The 17,894-nt window shown below is 33.4% G+C and overlaps 3 protein-coding genes across 6 annotated transcripts; 2 read left to right on the top strand and 1 right to left on the bottom strand.

Annotated features, from left to right (window-relative positions):
- Nucleotides 1-2,792: 2,792 nt before the first annotated feature.
- On the top strand, nucleotides 2,793-4,977 carry LOC121202827 (probable WRKY transcription factor 7). Of its 2 annotated transcripts, XM_041094963.1 has the most exons (4): nucleotides 2,861-3,297; nucleotides 3,400-3,728; nucleotides 3,815-3,940; nucleotides 4,466-4,977. In XM_041094963.1, the coding sequence occupies exons 1-4, from the start codon at nucleotides 3,064-3,066 to the stop codon at nucleotides 4,629-4,631; spliced, it is 855 nt and encodes a 284-aa protein (XP_040950897.1). In that variant the 5' UTR covers nucleotides 2,861-3,063; the 3' UTR covers nucleotides 4,632-4,977. The 2 variants fall into 2 exon arrangements, with proteins under 2 accessions (XP_040950896.1, XP_040950897.1); XM_041094962.1 differs by having other exon boundaries at nucleotides 2,793-3,728.
- Nucleotides 4,978-8,191: 3,214 nt separating this feature from the next.
- Nucleotides 8,192-12,206, top strand: LOC107930607 (uncharacterized). Of its 2 annotated transcripts, XM_016862282.2 has the most exons (3): nucleotides 8,357-8,578; nucleotides 9,266-9,304; nucleotides 11,558-12,206. In XM_016862282.2, exon 3 carries the CDS (start codon nucleotides 11,564-11,566, stop codon nucleotides 11,921-11,923), a length of 360 nt encoding a protein of 119 aa, XP_016717771.2. In that variant the 5' UTR covers nucleotides 8,357-8,578; nucleotides 9,266-9,304; nucleotides 11,558-11,563; the 3' UTR covers nucleotides 11,924-12,206. The 2 variants fall into 2 exon arrangements, with proteins under 2 accessions (XP_016717770.2, XP_016717771.2); XM_016862281.2 differs by lacking the exon at nucleotides 9,266-9,304 and having other exon boundaries at nucleotides 8,192-8,578.
- Nucleotides 12,207-12,405: 199 nt separating this feature from the next.
- On the bottom strand, nucleotides 12,406-17,611 carry LOC107934177 (kinesin-like protein KIN-4A). 2 transcript variants are annotated; one of them, XR_005914388.1, is made up of 18 exons: nucleotides 17,045-17,610; nucleotides 16,768-16,917; nucleotides 16,530-16,679; nucleotides 16,197-16,444; nucleotides 15,949-16,121; nucleotides 15,743-15,867; nucleotides 15,625-15,661; nucleotides 15,470-15,561; nucleotides 15,295-15,396; nucleotides 15,014-15,229; nucleotides 14,843-14,938; nucleotides 14,447-14,758; nucleotides 14,082-14,359; nucleotides 13,937-13,987; nucleotides 13,645-13,866; nucleotides 13,270-13,573; nucleotides 12,885-13,185; nucleotides 12,406-12,820 (listed from the first exon to the last, which is right to left on the bottom strand). XR_005914388.1 is itself a non-coding variant. In XM_041094961.1 (18 exons), exons 1-17 carry the CDS (start codon nucleotides 17,168-17,170, stop codon nucleotides 12,973-12,975), a joined length of 2,895 nt encoding a protein of 964 aa, XP_040950895.1. In that variant the 5' UTR covers nucleotides 17,171-17,611; the 3' UTR covers nucleotides 12,406-12,820; nucleotides 12,958-12,972. The 2 variants fall into 2 exon arrangements, 1 of the variants encoding a protein (XP_040950895.1); XM_041094961.1 differs by having other exon boundaries at nucleotides 12,958-13,185; nucleotides 17,045-17,611.
- Between the last annotated feature and the right edge of the window lie 283 nt (nucleotides 17,612-17,894).

The raw sequence follows: 17,894 nt of genomic DNA, 5'->3' as shown, positions 1-17,894 counted from the left end.
AAAAGATAAAAGGTTTGAACAATTAGAAACAAGCTATCATGATTGTTTTGCTTTATCTTTTTCCTTTATAATGTCACACTTTGACCTAAAAAAAAGAGCCTACTATTTCCTATAAACAACAATTAATTCTAATTTTATGGGTCTTTTTTTTTCATTTTATTAATTATAATGGTTGAACAATTAGTACTAAATAATAGATTTAAAAGAATGAAATCCTTAGTTTTCCTACTATTTACCAAATATTTATTTATATAGTAGACACATTATCTTAACACTCATTTTAAATATGGTTTGAATCAATTGATTCATAAATTGTTTAAAATTGATAAAAATAAAAAAAAAATCAAGATAAAAGTTGACACTTGAATTGGTTAAATCGATTTAATAATTATTTTTTAATTTTTGTGGATTCTTAATTATTTGTTTAATTATTAATGGTTCGATAATCGAACTAATCGAATTGGTTGAATAAAAAATTAATAGTCTGACCTATTCAATCACTAGCATGATTATTAAAATATTGAATATGACACTTCAAGATTCTACCACATCTTCGACTAAATTTTTTATATAATATTTTTTTAATTTTTAAATAATGATGTGACATAATTTTAGAGTGTTACAACAATACATCATCAAAGGCCAAAACGAACCTAACTGTTAAGTTTAAATTCAAATTCTAAAATGAACAAAAAAAAATATACATACATCAAAATAAATTTAATTGTAAACATTATATTTACCTTAATTAAATCATAAAGTATCGTTATAAAAAAAGTATATTCAATGTGTTATTTTTATTGAATTAAAAAAAAAGTGGAATTTAAAGAATAAAAAAGAAAATTTTATTTCAACGTCCAGCTGTAAGCATCAAAAAGCTAAAGCGGCTATAGGGTCTAAACCTAGTCATATCAGAAATATTCAACGGGATGCTATCATACCAAATGATTACCAAAGACACCTAAATCCAACACCTTATATTAATCACGAAAGTTAAGTAAGATAAAACAAATCTCTTTTGTTTTAATAAGTGATTGAGAGCTCGATTATCGTTTTGAATATAAAATAATTTTAGAAATTCTGGTTATTATTTACCTCTTAATAAGCTTAAAACATACGGAAAATTAATTATTAAATTTATTCCGATAAATATTTTGAAAAAAAAATGGAACATGTTTATATAAAATCAAAGCGGCTATGGGGTCCACTTTTTTGAAGGAGAAAAAAGGGAGAATCCCATGTGACTTGTGGGACGAGACTTTGTCACTTTGACCGCCGTTTCCAGTTTCCGGTAAAACAGTAGATTGGGGGGCCCATTTTTTATTTGTGGGTCCCACTAATAACTTTAAAATTTATTATTATTTATTAATTTTGTTTTTAAAGGTCAACTCTAATCACTGTCTCCAACTCCAACCTAAAATAAATAAATAAATAAAAGGTTTAATTTTTTTAATTATAATAATAGGGTAAAGTTCAAACAACAAACACGATTAGCTCGATTTGAACTTAGGCTACACTTGAGGCGGTGAATACCCTTAATCAACAGACCATCATACGGGATTTAAATAAAAGATTTAATTTTATAATTCTGTTTTTAAATTTTAAAATATTATAATTGAGTTATTAAAGTATGAAACTTTTCTAAATTTTTTCTGTCAATTTAATCATAAATTCGGGTATTAAATGTTATTTGAATGTGACGTGGAATATAATTAAAACACGTAACGTAAATTATTAAATCAAGTTTTAATATGATTGGTAAAGGAAAAGATTCGAGACCTACCACATGCAAAAGTTAAATTTGAGTACTAAATGTTATTTTGAAAGTGACGTAGAATATAATTAAAACATGTAAATTATTTAATGAAGTTTTGGCATGACAGGTAAAGAGGAAGACTTACCACATGTAAAAGTTAGATTTGAGTATTAAATGTTATTTTGAATGTGACTTGGAATATAATTAAAACACGTAAATTATTAAATGAATAATTTGCACGAATTTTTGAGTCTCATGCTAAAGTTTTAGTCTAGTTTGTCGATTTTAGCTTGAATCGTATTAGTTCTTAATCTATTTGTATTGTAATAATGTGATCCTACTCTGTGATTAGTTCATAATTGTATTGTATTTGTAATACTTAAAAAAACACGTAAATTAAATTGTAAGTAAGTGTAAGATTAACCTATACTTAGATCTAACCTGTTAAAAAAAGTTAACATCAATAAAATTGAAGAAAATTATTATTTTTTATTTTTGAACACGATATATTCAAATTTTGTACGTAACCGTTTTTTAATTTTTAGAGTGTTTTCAAATATCTTTCGTGTTAAATTTAAATTGGCATTTAATATCTACATTGATGATTAAGTTAACGGAATGATGACACAACAAGTTAAAATTATGACTAAATAAGAAAAATCAAGAAATACAAAATCGATACAAACTAGGTAAAATTACTACAAAACTCCTTATCTCAAACACACACTAGATGAGTTAGCATAACAATTCATCTGTTAAAATTTGGTGTTTATATATAAGATATAATAACGTATTTAGCCATCAATTTTTACATATTTATAAAATTTAACCCTTACTCTTTTATTGGGTCGATATTATTATTTTAACAGAAAACTATTTTACTCGTGCATCTAACATACATGAACTACTTTACTTATTTTCTCAATAAAGAAACTAAAATGCAATACTTGGGACGGTTTTTAGAAGAGAATTAAAAAGAAATCAGAATTTATTTATGAGAAATTAATATTAAATCGTTTTTTAGAAAAAAAATCCCAAATTTACAGAGTCATCAATTTCAAACGGCTAATCCCCACCTTTTGACCTTATCTCTTGTCAGTGACCCAATGAGAAAGGCATCCCTTTGACGAAAACTCGAATCTCTTTCATCATAAATCATAATCAATCTTTCACTTTTTCTTCGTAATTAAATCTCAATTCATTTCATTTCCCCCCTCTTTGTTCTGCTTCATCTATATAATAAACTCTGCTTTTATTTGGGAGTTTCTCAAAAGGGCTGGGTGTTCTTTGTTTTCGTATGAGCAGAGATGACGGTGGAATTGATGATGGGTCACGGCGGCGTTGGCGGTGGAGGCAACAGTTTTACAGTCAAAATGGAGGAAACTGCTTTGAAAGAAGCTGCTAATGCTGGGATTCAAGGTTTTGAAGAACTGATCAGATTGATGTCTAAAAGTCAGCAGCTTTGCTCACAAGATGTTTGTTTTAATGCCCCTTCAAGTTCAGAACCAGCTATGGAAATCCAAGCTGTTACAGATAAGACTGTAAGTTCCTTTAAAAAAGTTATTTCGTTATTGGGTCGACCTAGAATTGGTCATGCTCGGTTCAGACGAGCTCCTCTTAATCATCTCCCACAACAACAACAGATTCAAGTGAGCAAAGATGAAGAAGTATCGACTTTTAAGCCTTTATGTTCAACCCCAAGTTATAAGTTACCTCCTTTGCCAACCAAAAGCAGCCATGTTTTGAAGACTGGTGTTTTAGAGCGTGGGAATTCTGTTATGTCTTCATTGACTGGGGATACTGATAGCATACAACACCAACCGTGTTTCTCTCTTGGTTTTCAATTCACTAACCCTTCTTCTCATGGTAAACCTCCTTTGTCTTCAAAAAGGAAGTGTAATTCCATGGATGATGTTGCTAATCTCAAGTGTGGATCATCATCCTCTGCTCGTTGCCATTGTTCCAAGAAGAGGTTGGTCCTTGGTGCTTGGTTCTTCACTTTTTGATTGTGATTTTTGATGGTTTCATTTGATTTTGATTATGAATGTGTTCATGTAGGAAATCAAGAGTGAAAAGAGTCATTAGAGTCCCAGCTGTTAGCAACAAAATGGCTGATATTCCTCACGATGATTATTCTTGGAGAAAATATGGCCAAAAACCAATCAAAGGTTCTCCTCATCCAAGGTGTGTTTTTTCGATTAAATTTCGAATGGATTCTAATAGAGTGAATTCTACACCAAAGTTTCAATTTTTTTTGAAGTTGACTAAAGGGTTCCAAAGTTTTCAAACAATAATTCATGTATGTATTGAATGCCTTTTAGTTTGGTTTTCAACTACAAACAATAATCATATTCTATTTGGCAAAAAATTAATTGTTAATTTGACATTTTGCGGGGAAATGCATGGAGACTTTTGAATTAGAAATTCTTTTTACTAGAGAAATAGATAAATTAATTTATGTATTTAGATTAAAGAGTAAACTTGTACGAGATTAAAGAGTAAACTTGTACGAGAATAAAATTTTTAGCAGAAATAATTAATTTACTCTTTTATTTAACTTTTAGGGACTAATTTATCAAATTTTCTTAAAATACAATAGTATTTGTACTTTTTATTGTTGTTATAACATTGAATTATTGCCTTACTACTGAGTTGGTTCATTGAGTTCACTTTTTTTAACTCAGTCCCTTATGTTCTACCAAATTTCAGGGGCTATTACAAATGTAGCAGTGTCAGAGGTTGTCCTGCAAGGAAGCATGTAGAAAGAGCTGTAGAGGATCCAAGGATGTTGATTGTAACATACGAAGGTGATCACAATCATAGCCATAATATCACCACAGATGTCCCATCGGCTCTAGTTCTTGAATCATCATAAGATCATCCCACCCAACGGCTGAAATATCTATAGGGTTGTTCAGATTAGTCAATTTAGATCCATAGGTTCTGTCTCCAACAAGACAAAAGAAGATTGATTAGTGGGTAAGTTTAGCTGTTTCTAAAAAGTAAAAGAAAAAAAAAAAAGACAATATAGGATTCATTGTTCTTTTGGTATTGGAGGGGGGCGATAGAGTAGGAGATTATGGTGGATTTGGTGGTGGTGGGAGTTGAATCATGCATAGTGGTGGGTATTTTTTTTCTTTTAATGTAGTTGTTGATGTTCTTATACTCAATTACTAGAAAAAAAAATTCCTTTTTAATATAATATATATTATACAGAAAAATGGTCTGAATTTTGATTTGTTTATCTTGTATTTCAAGGCAAATAGGTATTGCAGTCAATGAATATGAAGTTGCTTCTTTGTGTTGAGTGCAGTGGGACAAAAGAAAGTAGAAAATGTGTAGCTTTTTTCTTAAAAAATGTGATATTGTTTAAGATTATTTTTACATTACTTCGAACTCAAAATAATTCAAAAAATCAAACTTCAAACGCAAGTGTCCCAAGCTCAAAACAACCCGACTCTAAACTAAAACAATTCCAAAATTATAAAGTTCGAATTAACCTAATCTAGCGCAAAATGCACTCGACTTACCCATATGGGTAGTGTTTCATAATCTAATATTCATTTAAAAAATTAGAGGAATAAAATAGGAAGTCAAAGTAAGTTATCTGGCATGTTGATTATTGTCCCTTCTTTTTTTTTTCCTCTTTCAATGTCAACAGCTGATGTCTAAATTTCTTTGCTTTTCATAGTCTTTTTCTTTTCAGATTGGGAATTTAGAATAAAACATTTTTGTTTTCTTTTTCAACAGTGGTTATTCTATGAAGATAGAGTTGAACGTTGCATCACAAATATACTTTTTCAACTGTTTAGGTCAAACTTAAACTATAATCCACTCATCTTTTTCTTGTCTACACTTTCTAATCTTTCATTTGAATTTCAAGTCTCTCAAAAAATTACTATTGTTGTATGGAATATGGATTCAAAGAAAAGTACCCTTTGATTACCTTCTTATGATTGAAGGGGGGGGGACCAATTTTCCAACTATGGGTTTGAATTTATGTACCATTAGTGTATGAATGGTACGTTTTTTTTCATCTGTTTTTGGTTTGAATTTAATTCTATTTTGGTGTTAGATGATATTTAAGTAAGGGAAGAAATTAATTTAAATACCCAAGGAAGAAGTTTAGTGCCACTTTTTTTCAGTTACTTACTGATTTTATGTATCCTATATTGATACCTCATTAAAAATACTTAAAAATTATATACAAATGAAAGTTAAAAAAAAAAAAAACTAAATGAACATTTTAACAATTGACAATATAAATCGATATATACAAGCAAATAATTGTATTAAGAGCTAGGTGACATTTTACCCTTTTATTTAAAAAAATAGTTAAATTAATCCTTGTACATTATATCAAAGAGTAAATTGATTCTTTCTGTTAAAATTTTCATACTATTAAAAAATAGCATGGTTGATGGGTTAACCAAACAAACATCATATTGTCGTACAATGCCAATTTTTAACTTTATTCTTTGATCTAACATACTTGGATTAATTTGCCTATTTTTAGTAAAGGGGGCAAATATAATCGGACTCTTAATATAAGGGCCTCCAAGGCACTTTTATCTCATTGTATTGTAATTTGGCGTAACTCAATCTCCTATTTTTATAATATCATTAGTTAGTCCAATCAAATAACATTCCAATTAAAAGGTTGACGTGAATTTTTTTTAAATATCCTTCCGATGCATACACATAAAAAAAACATATTTACATGATGAATTGAACAAAGTATTTTTAAGAAAAACTCGTGTAAAATAATTAATATCGGCGAACTGTTTATTTCAATTAACTAATAACATAAAACAGAAATATCAAATTATGTAAAATTAAAACAAGTAAAGAGTTTGAAATAATTAGTTTGCTTTTTTTCAAAATTGTTTACTTTGCCTAAATTTCACAATTAACAGTACGCATTGATACTACTGTTTTTTATTTTTCTTAATTGTGGGAAGGATTGGATCATTGGTTTAATTTCAAAGTCAACCTCCCTCCTTTTCCCACTTTTTATACCCAAACTAATGGCTAGGCTGATAGAAGGATTTGATTGATACCATACTAATAAATTGAGGAATCGGATAGAACATTTTGAAATTCAAAGACTAATTTAAAATTTAGACCATACTTGGAGCACATTTCATGGAATTAACCCACTTGTAATATTTAAACAAAATCCAATCATCCTTGTTGCTTGTTGTGTTAACTCTAGTCATTTTCTTGTTATTAAAGTATAGTCGATTGGATTTGGTCAATCAAAGGCTTTTTTTGACAGTGTATGAAAAGGAAAAAGTGTGAAAGGATGAATCTGAAACACACCAACTTTACTATGAAACCAAGAAAATATATATATAAAAAGAGAAGAGTAATGTACTACAAACCAAGCACTTTGATTTTTTGTTAAGGTATCTCTTGTACGTAAACTATTTCTTAACCCTAAAGTTATACCTACTACTACTACCACTACTAGATTCTCATTTTCACACTAAGTTGAAAAGATAAATTCACAAGACTTTCCAATTTTCCATTCTAATTACTTTGATCAAGTTTATTAGGGTTGATGGGTTAAAGAGTTCGAAATTCGTGTTCTATGGACTTTAATCAAATGTGTAATTTGATACATGAATTTTAATTTGGTATAATTATACACGTGAAACTTTAAATTTACTTCAATTGTGTGCATTTAAAGAAATAATTGCATCGATTTTTTTTTATATTGGATAAATATAAATTATCTGTGTATGTAATATGTAAATTTAAAATAGCGGTATATCGATAATTGTGTTAGTAGTTCGTGGAAATTGAATCAAATTAAAATTTCATATATAAAATTGTATAAAATCAAAGTTCACGTATAACATTGCACATTAAACTAAAATTCATGCGTAGTTTTAAGATTTATCCCAAATATATGATCATGAATATAATTTTCTTTTATTGATTTGTCATTATTTCAATTCAGTTACTTATCACTTAACGCAAAATATTTTTAATTTAATTTAATTTATTTCTTTTTAACATTATCCTTTAAATATTTTATCTTTAGAATTTTGCTTAATCTGTATTCAATATTTAAAATTTTAATTTATTAAACAGCACCTTAATTGACACCGTTGTTATTTAAAGATACTTAAACGCATTTTTTTCGATTTAAGGACTTGAGAGCTTACGAGTATAAGTAGACATTATATAAAAAAAATCCCTAAAGTAACTAGAGTCCATAATTCGACTATAATGATCCAATTAGAAGAATTCCTAACATCATCAAGCTAGCAAGACCTCATTGGGCCAATACCTTTCAGCTCAACTTTCATCTTGCAGGCTCTTATGGCCTTGCAATAGCCCACTCCATGATTGGCCTTCAAAGAACAAGGCCATATTCCGCTAGTCCATGAATTTATTGAAAACCATGATATGGTGGTCCAATGGAAGAAACCCAAAACGCTAATGGAAGATTAAAGAAAAGAAAAAGGTATCACACCAGAATTTGCTAGAATCCTCTTTATCATTTTCATTTCTCAATCAACAGTTTGTTAATACTTTTTTGCCTTTTTCAAAAAAAAAAAGAAAAAATAAAAAGAAGGTGATATACTCATAGAGAAAGATTCATTGATCGACGGAGAAGAAGAAAGGAAAGGACCAGATGCCATGGACCGTATGGACGCCGACATGATGGAGACGGAGGCCACCACCGCCGCCGCCGCAGCAGCAGCAGCAGCGCCAACTCAGCAGGTAGGACAGAATGATGTTGGTAAGGACCTGCTTACAATGGCTCGTAATCTTATTGATCAAGGCAAACCTTCTCAGGCTCTTCAAGCGGTAATCTTCATAAGATACCTTTTCAATTTCGTTCTCTTTTTCTCGATAGGTTAATGGGATTTGTTGGTTTCTTAATTTTTTTGGGTACTTAATGGTTAGTGAATATCATTTGTGTTTGCAAAAAATGAATAGAAAAAAACACATTGGGTGATTATGAATATATGTAAAGAACAATGGGGATTTATTATTGTTAAGAGTAGGGGTTAAAGGAGGTGTCTTGTAGAAGTAAAAAAAGGTTCAAAGTTTGAATTTTTGAGGTTGAAAGCAATTCTTTTTATGTCTTGGCAATTATTTGAGAATCCCAATCAATGAGCCAGTCTAAGGATGAACAAATGGTGAAGCATTTTGGTTTTGGAATGGAAAGAACCTAATGCGATTTCCCATGATATTGTTCATCGAAGTAGCTTTTCTTTGTTTTAGAACAATGGGGTTGAAAAAAATCTTGTTCTTTCGACATCTTTCTTATTGATTATAGACTTAAATGTCTTGTTGCTTCGATGTGATTAGTTTCGGATTGTTTCAACTTTCATTACTTTCGAAACTAGCTACTATTTTTGGATATTAATGAATTCGACATTTACTAGTTGTTCCCCTTTCGAATGTATTAGCTTTAATAGCTTGTTATTTTTCCATCAACCTTGAATTCCGATTGTTAATTAAGTATTGTTCCGCCACTTCTCACTGTAGGCTTTTTGAAGACTGCATTGATGGGTACAAGTATTGGTGGTAAAATACGAGGCATCCGAGTTGACCATCTTGGGCCAAACTAAAAATATGGCTTCTTTATCCTTTTTGGTGTTTGTCGATACAAGAAGGTCAAAAGTAGCTTTGCCTTTCTTAGGCAGGCAGCTATAATACAATTGAATACACACTATTAGTTTAACTCGGGTTAACTAGAGTAAACAAACACAGTAAGGATATGTAATGTCTGAGGTTTGAATTGATAGTTTAGCTAATCAAAGAGAGAGAATCAAAATTAATGGCCTTTCCTAACATGGATTCAGCCCATAAGTCACCTCCTTGCTAGAGAAAGAACTTGTCCTCAAGCTTGGAGTTAGGATAAACTTGGGGAAAGGTCCCCTCGTTACTAATAGTCGAAACCGATAACGGTTGTGGACCTACACAAACTTATAATAGATTCGGCTCATAATATTACTCCCTTGCTAGAGAAAGAGCTTGTCCTCAAGCTCTCGGAGTTAGGATAAACTTGGCGAAAGGCCCTTTTCATTACTAATAGTTGAAACCGATAGGTGTTGTGGACCTACCCTAACTTATTATAGATTCGGCCCATAATATCACTCCCTTGCTAGAGAAAGAGCTTGTCCTCAAGCTCGGAGCTAGGATAAACTTGGAGAAAGGTCCCCTCATTAAGTCAAAACCGATATGGGTCGTGGACCTACACAAACTTGTTATAGATTCAGCCCATAATATTACTCCCTTGCTAGAGAAAGAGCTTTTCCTCAGGCTCAGAGTTAAGGATAAACATGGTGAAAGGTCCCTTCCATTGCTAATAGTTGAAACCGATAGGGGTTGTGGACCCATACAAGCTTATTATAGATTCAACCCATAATATTACTCCCTTGCTAGAGAAAGAGCTTGTCCTCAAGCTCGGAGTTAGGATAAACTTGGCGAAAGGTCCCTTTCATTACTAATCGTCGAGACTAATGGGGCTCATGGACCTACACAAATTTTTTTATTAGCACCATTGAATACATCTTTACCCCTTAAATAAGGACTAGTCTTATTGCGTAAATAGGAAGCCTATTCTAGAAAGGAATTAAATCAACTGAAATAAAATTGCAACCTGAGGAAAGAAAAAAAATAGTAACCTAAGCCTTAATTAGAGAATCAAAAGTAATAGCCTTTCCTAACATAGATTCGGCTGATAATATTACTACCTTGCTAGAGAAAAAGATTGTCCTCAAGCTTGGAGTTAAGATGAACTTGGTGAAAGGTCCCTTTCGTTACTAATAGTCGAAACCGATAGGGGTCATGGACCTACACAAACTTATTATAGATTCGGCTCATAATATTACTCCCTTACTAGAGAAAGAGCTTGTCCTCAAGCTCGGAGCTAGGATAAACTTTGGCAAAAGGTCCCTTCCATTACTAATAGTTGAAACCGATAGGGGTCGTAGACTTAAACAAACTTATTATAGATTTGGCGCATAATTTTACTCCCTTGCTAGAGAAAGAGCTTGTCCTCAAGCTCAGAGTTACAATAAACTTGGCGAAAGGTCCCTTTCATTACTAATAGTCAAAACCGATAGGGTTCGTGGACCTACACAAACTTATTCTCATGTATTAGCACCATTGACTACATCTCTACCCTTTTAACAAGTCTTATTATGTAAATAGGAAGCCTATTCTAGAAAGGAATTAAATCAATTGAAATAAAATCGCAACAAAATGTAAGGAAAGAAATAAAATAGCAACCTAAGCCTTAATTAGAGAATCAAAATTAATGGCCTTTCCTAACGTAGATTCAGCCCATAAGATCAGTCCCTTGCTAGAGAAAGAGCTTGTCCTCAAGCTTGGAGTTAGGATAAACTTGGCACTAGGTCCCTTTCATTACTAATAGTCGAAACTGATAGGGGTTTTGGACCTAGACAAACTTAGTATAGATTCAGCCCATAATATTACTCCCTTGCCAGAGAAAAAGCTTGTCTTCAAGCTTGGAGTTAGGATAAACTTGGCGAAAGGCCCCTTTCATTACTAATAGTCGAAACTGATAGAGGTCGTGGACCTATGCAAACTTATTCTTATTTATTAGCACCATTGAACACGGTTCTATCCTTTAAACTGTGTTCTATTTTGCATATGTTTGAGCTTCTTGTATATTTCTGCTTGCCAGCTTGCTGATCACTGTTCTGCCATAGCTGAGGATCGTTGGCTCTTGATTCTGCCTTTATTTAGAGACATGCGCCCTGGACCTACTTGCTCCTCTGTTTTAATCTCTGCTTATCTGTTATGGAACAGGTGGTGATGGCTGTAAGAACTAGAGGCGGCGATGAAGCTGTGTTTCAGTCATTATACCGTGCTCGTGAAGTGTACAGAACTAAGCTGCAAGAGAGCACGGCAGTTGATCAGCTGGCTTCTCTGTTTGCTGAGTGTGCAATAGCTGAAGCACAGCCTTTGAAAACCGAACCAGTACCATGCAACCCCAATGATCCATCGGTTGCACCAGATGCTCACGGGACTTCTATACTTGCCGAAACAGGTAGAATGCAAATCGTATTGGACGCATTCTCGGATGGAAGCAGCTTTATCTGTTTACAGTGCGGTGGTCTCGTTAGTAATCATCGTAAAGATGAGCATTATGCATACTGGTGCTGCAATATGTAAAATTGCTCACTTTATAGAACCTCTCGCAATGCTTGCTATGAGACTCATGACATTGGTGTACCATTTGATAATCAGTATAAATTGTCATTTTACCAATCAAAAGTGAAGCAAAATCTGTTCCTTTGCCAAGAATTAGAACACTGTACTTCATCAGTGAGAAGGTTTTTGTCACAGAATAATGAGTTAAAATTTGATTTAGTGCACAATAATGTATCATATAATCTTATTGTACCAAAGTTAGATTGCTCACTTTTATCTATGGAATTATTTGGTTTCAACAGCACTGAATGAGTTCATTCAATGGCACTTCTTTTTACCATGGTTATTGAAACAGATTGGACCGGTGACCAGACTGGCGCTGGTATACTTGTTCGGGTTGAATCAGCTTTTGAATAGACTATTTGAAATCTGATTAAACCGGTTGAATCAAGACAGGCCTAGTGGTCTGATTGGGTTTACAATAATCTAGCGAGAGACGTGAAGAGCTAAAGACTTTTCCATTTATAACCATAAGAAGCTGAAACATATGAACATTAAAAATTTACACATTGGTAAAAACTGGAGAACTAAAAAGGAAAATACTTATTATACTGCATCTTTCATACAGATTATTCATGACTTTCTTCTCTCAATGTGTATGTTACTGATGAGCAATAAGCCAAAACCTTTGAGACAGCTGAAGGGACTATATCCCTTATATTTTTGCTTAAGCATCAACACTGAAACCATGTCAACGAACTCGGCACACCGTTGTCATCGGCAACATCGGCACTTCTTTACAAGCAAGAAAAAATAAACTATTTATATTTGAAGATGACAAATTTATAGTGTTGATATTTTCAAAATCAACTATACTGATACGGTGTATGTCGATTCCTATTAGCCAGTTCCGATACACTGCATCAACAAAGAGAAAAAGATCATGATTCTCATAAGCTATCGTACTAAGGAAAAAAATTACCTGCAGTTTTTCCTAGGTTCCACTGCACCATGGCCAGAAATCAAAGATTAATACGGCCAATATAATCTCGTACCATGGAATATCGAACTCAGTACAGAAAACTTCGTGAACGAGGCTTTGCCTTTATAATGTTTTCGTCACTGTGCCTAATCCATTCTGAGAGTCTCCAGGGCTTTTGCCATTTCCATTTGTATTGTACGTGCCATTTGTTATGCCATCTTTTCCACCTCCATAGTTTTCCATTACCGGGTCGTCCTATGGCGACTAACTTTTTCATTGGTAATTGACTGAGTGGTACCATCTACGCAAGCAGAGGGAATCCAACCATGGATGAAAGTTGATTGCAAGTTGCAACACTATGATTAAGGTTAGATAATGGCATTACCTTTCGTGTTTGATCTATGAACGACACCAACTCTCTGACTGGGACGTTTACTATACCAGGGCTATATTTCAGCTGTTTCTGTACTGGCACAGACATTGGAGACAACGAGCCATTCATGTCATCAGCGATGTGCTTCAATGAATTCAGTGATGTAGCCAATGCAATGGCGACAGCTTGCTCTCTTAATTTTAGCTCATTCTCTACATCTTCTCGTTGTAACTCGCTTTGTCGCAACTGACTTACAAGTTCTTTAAGCTGTTCTTTCATTTCCTTGATTTCCATGTCTTTTTCCCATAATTGGCATCTGTTCATAACATATAAGTACCATTTTAAAGACCCTTATTAACCATAATTTGTTTGTTCTAGAGAAAGTACCTTGCATCACCAAGAGAATTAAACATGTATTGAAGTAAGTTCTTTGCATCTCCCATGGACCGCAACTGATTCCAACGCCCACGGTTAGTTAAAGAACGCTCTCGTTCTTCTGCTTCCGAAAGTTGTGAAGCCATTGCTATAAGTGAATCCGATGATATGTTAAGCATATTCTCAAGTGAAGCTATTCTAGTCATTCTTGCATTTAGTGTCATTGAGGATGCCCTGTGGAGCAGTACAATACATCAATATAACCCGTATGGCGGAAGATAAAATGCATGTAAACAACCGATACCTTGCAAATCTGTTCTTCAAAACAGCTAACTCTTCCGCCATTGCAGCTCGACTGGTGTTTGAGCATAATAAATGAAAGTGATATAAGAATAATTTTTATATATCATGCATCAGTATTAGTACACAAAAGGGATTTTGTTACATACACTTGGCTTTGACTCTCGTACTCAGACCGAACTTCATGTACATTCACCACCACTTCTAATTCGTGTTCTAGCCATTGTTGTAATGCTTTGTCATTTGTCTGCAAAAGCATACCTGAGTTATCTTGGGCAGATGATTTACGAGCTTTGAGCAACTCTTTTAGTCTCTTGGTAGCCATGGCTGCCTCCTCGGTTTTTCTTTGGAGAACCATTTTCTGCCGTTGGTTTATAGCTTGCAGCTTGTGTCTTTCATACTCATTTCTCCAGCCCTCTTTTCGCAACTACTTGTACATTCATGTTATTAATTAAGTACGTAACGAAGTGTGTGATTATTCTTATGTAATATCAGAATGTAATATACAAGGAACCTGCAATAGTTCTTTTTCTCTAGAAGCTTTCCATTGACGGAATTGGTCGGCCTCTTGTTTTATCCTATGTTGTAACTGAACCTTTTGTGCCTTTATGAATTGAATTTCATCTTGCAGTTGTTTTGTTGCTTCATCGCTCTTATGTTTCAGCTTTAAAACTTGAACTTGGTTCTCTTGTTTTCTCTTAAAATCCAGAATCTGTGCTTCAAGGGACTTCAGTTTTTGAGCATGTATGTCCTGCACTCTTTGTTTTTGTCCTTCAGAACCGGCAGAAAGATTTTCAATTTCAGCCAGTAAACGATCTCGTTCTTGCTGCAACAATGAAATATGTTAACAAATGTTAAACAAGCACGGTTTTTCTTCGAGTTAAGCAAAAAAAGCAATGTGTTTTTAAACCTGCACAGCTCTTTTCTCATCTTCTAGTTCCTGAATTTTCTTCCCAAAATGCTGCTTGAGTGCAACCGTGTCGCCTCCGAAAAGTTTCATCTTGGACTATTCGAAACATAATAGATGAACATAGAAGAATTAGCTAGTGTTTGAAAAGTTACCAACAATTGAACAATATACCTCTTTCTCCTCGAGACGTCTATTCAACTCGTGTGACTCTTTGTCCATCGTGTTCTGTAGAAGTTTGTGCTCCCATTCTTTAGCTGCCTCTTCATCAAAGTTTCTCGAATCTATTTCACATTGCTCCGTAATGTTGCATTTTTTGCGGTACTCATGAAGTTTTTGGCAAAGATCCTCATTAGTAGCTTCAAGCCAAGCAATTCTTTCCTTGAGAACCTACAACAATAATTCCTATTAGAATACTTGTGGACTGAAACAAGTAGTTAAGGGTAACATGATACCTGCACTTCATCGGAACCCCCACGAGCACAAAGTTCGGCTTGCAGATACTGTAATTGTTGACGCATTTTTAGCATCTCGTTGGACATAGGATCTCGGTTAACCTATTTAAAGCCAAAAATAAGAATGAAAATCCTGTATGGAAACTATTTTGAAAATCATTCTCTTTGAACTTACAACAGGCTTGTTTTGGATATTACGAGCTCGATTTGCATACTTCAAAGTATTAAGAGTTTCCTCGGCATTGATATCGGCCGGACTAATGCAGGCTGCAACGAAAGAAATTCGTTAAGGAATGCTTGCCACCAAGTGTAATCAAATAATGGCAGTACCTATCATGACAGTTCTGTTGTTGCCACCAAGTGAATCCTGTCCAAAAATGCTTGCATTTTCAGCGCTTAATACAAAACAAATCGAGGCAACATAAAGATATCAATATACCAGTCATACCTGCAAAAGCCGAGTGAGTTTACTATCTCGATATGGAACGTGAATACCTTCTTTGCGTTTTTTTTCGTCACCAAGTGCACTAATGACATTACCAAGTGCAAGCAAGCCCTTGTTGATATGAACTCCTATTTAGATGATACATGGCAATTACTTGATGGAGAAGATTACTTTCGTGATACGAAGAAACAATAAGTGATGCCACTAACCTTCTTTAAAACGCATACCATCAGAACCTGTTCTTTTTGCTCGTTCCGAACCAGCGAGGTCTACTAAATGTAACTTGGCACAAAGATATTCTTCATTCATAACGTCATTAGTACTTCCATCTCCGGTAATAGGCATTTGCTGTAACGTGATGATGAAGATTGCATGCGAGCGACTATACAAACACATATCGTTACAGCAAATTATTACTAAAGCATACTAAATTAACGAGAACAGAACATGAATTAACCTTGATTGGTTGTTCATGTTCGTACTCCCGGTTGCTCGACTCAACGATCCTTGCTCTAAGCAAGCTGCCATTTCTTTTAATGTAGTAACACTAACTTCAGTAGATCCTGCTAATGTAATAACGCCATTCGATGATTCACGAATCTGAATAGGTGGTTTTCCGGGGACATGTACTTTTCCTGTGCTCGCAGTATCTGATTTGTTCGGAGACGTCGGATCCAACAAATCATGCACTTCTTCTTTCAAAATCTTTCAGCATAAAAACCATATATGTAAGAACTATAAATTATGAAAACATTTACAGTTCTCTTACAGGAAATGCATGATAACAAACCTCAATGAAGGAAACATGTAATTGGAACTGGATTTGATGTTTTAGACTATCAATCTTGTTGAACAAAGCATTCATTACTTGTGGAGTGATTCCTATATGACAACTATCTTTGAAACCTGTTCCCATAGTATATGTTTTACCTGATCCAGTCTGCAAATTGGAACTTAAAATCACAACAACAAAACTGAAAGCTATACAATAGTTATCAGTGTCTTGTAAGAGATTCAACTGTATATACCTGACCATAAGCAAGAACAGTAGCATTATATCCTTGGAACAAACCATTAACAAGTGGAACAATACATTCATCGAACATGGAAGATGCCGGTGAACCCATGGTGCTACCGTAGACATGATCAAATGTAAAGGAATGTGTCCCAATTTGAACCTGTAAGAAACAAACATAGAAACTAACTAAATTCAGCATTTAATCACCGAAAGATCCAGATCTCTATATGAACAAGCAATTTTTTAACAGTGTGAACACTTGTATTTGGTCTAAAAAGTGACAGTACCTGAGGTTTCCCTGGGGTAACAGTAACACAATCATTACAGCCTTGAAGCTTTTCATCAACAATAAGTGGTCTTACATGAACAGCAACCTTAACACAACAATCCTCAGAAACTGGAGTAGTTTCCATAGGAAACAGCTAAACAAAGAAAAAAAGTTTCACAATTTCCAAACACAAAGAGAAAAGAAATAAAGAAACAACCCCCCCCAAGAAAAAAAAAGAGAAAATAATATTCCTTTTTTGTAAGAGTTTTGTTTTTTTAGTAATGCAACAACTAGTGAAGGGAATGAGTTGCCTGCTGTTGTGAAAGAACAAAGAAGAAAAGAAATAGAGAGGTAGAGGAACTGCAGGGAAGGGTAGTTGAGGAACAGTCATATGATTTTTTCTTTGCCTTCACTACAAAATCCCACAAGTAAAATTAAAACATACTTTCATGACACTCATTCCCTTTTCAATCTCTGTTTGTATCTATGTTTCTAACCTTACTTGTTCTTTTTTTTGTCTTTTTTAGCTCTACCCTGTTTACTTTTCTTACAGAATGTTTGGAAAGGAGAGAAAACGAAATGTATAATCTTAGTTTCAAACAATTTCTCGTTTGGAAACTGAAAGAAAAGAGGTAAATAATAATTATTTATGTAAAATTCAATTTTCTTTTTTAAAAATTGCACTGGTTGTAACCTTATCGATCAATTGTACTGGAAACCGATCAATGCATCTCCTAGAAGTAAGGCAGATAATTGTTAAAGATGTGTTGTTATGATATTTTAATTATTTTTTAATTTTTAATAATTTATTTAATTGAAATTGAAATAAAAATCAAGGGAGGGATTATAGATAAATTATAAAATTTTGG

The sequence above is a fragment of the Gossypium hirsutum genome, chromosome D06 (assembly GCF_007990345.1).
Source record: "Gossypium hirsutum isolate 1008001.06 chromosome D06, Gossypium_hirsutum_v2.1, whole genome shotgun sequence".
Classification (NCBI taxonomy): domain Eukaryota; kingdom Viridiplantae; phylum Streptophyta; class Magnoliopsida; order Malvales; family Malvaceae; genus Gossypium; species Gossypium hirsutum.
This window is presented reverse-complemented; position numbering and strand designations above follow the sequence as displayed.

What these genes read in the sequence shown, in the direction of transcription:
- LOC121202827 (XM_041094962.1), top strand. Translation starts at nt 3,064, where the DNA reads ATGACGGTGGAATTGATGATGGGTCACGGCGGCGTTGGCGGTGGAGGC. An exon ending in TGCCATTGTTCCAAGAAGAG is followed by an intron (nt 3,729 to 3,814) that starts GTTGGTCCTTGG and finishes GTGTTCATGTAG; the next exon opens with GAAATCAAGAGTGAAAAGAG. An exon ending in AAAGGTTCTCCTCATCCAAG is followed by an intron (nt 3,941 to 4,465) that starts GTGTGTTTTTTC and finishes ACCAAATTTCAG; the next exon opens with GGGCTATTACAAATGTAGCA.
- LOC107930607 (XM_016862281.2), top strand. Translation starts at nt 8,408, where the DNA reads ATGGACCGTATGGACGCCGACATGATGGAGACGGAGGCCACCACCGCC. An exon ending in CTTCTCAGGCTCTTCAAGCG is followed by an intron (nt 8,579 to 11,557) that starts GTAATCTTCATA and finishes GTTATGGAACAG; the next exon opens with GTGGTGATGGCTGTAAGAAC.
- LOC107934177 (XM_041094961.1), bottom strand. Translation starts at nt 17,170, where the DNA reads ATGGAAACTACTCCAGTTTCTGAGGATTGTTGTGTTAAGGTTGCTGTT. An exon ending in CTGTTCTTGCTTATGGTCAG is followed by an intron (nt 16,680 to 16,767) that starts GTATATACAGTT and finishes TCCAATTTGCAG; the next exon opens with ACTGGATCAGGTAAAACATA. An exon ending in GACGTCTCGAGGAGAAAGAG is followed by an intron (nt 14,939 to 15,013) that starts GTATATTGTTCA and finishes TGTTTCGAATAG; the next exon opens with TCCAAGATGAAACTTTTCGG.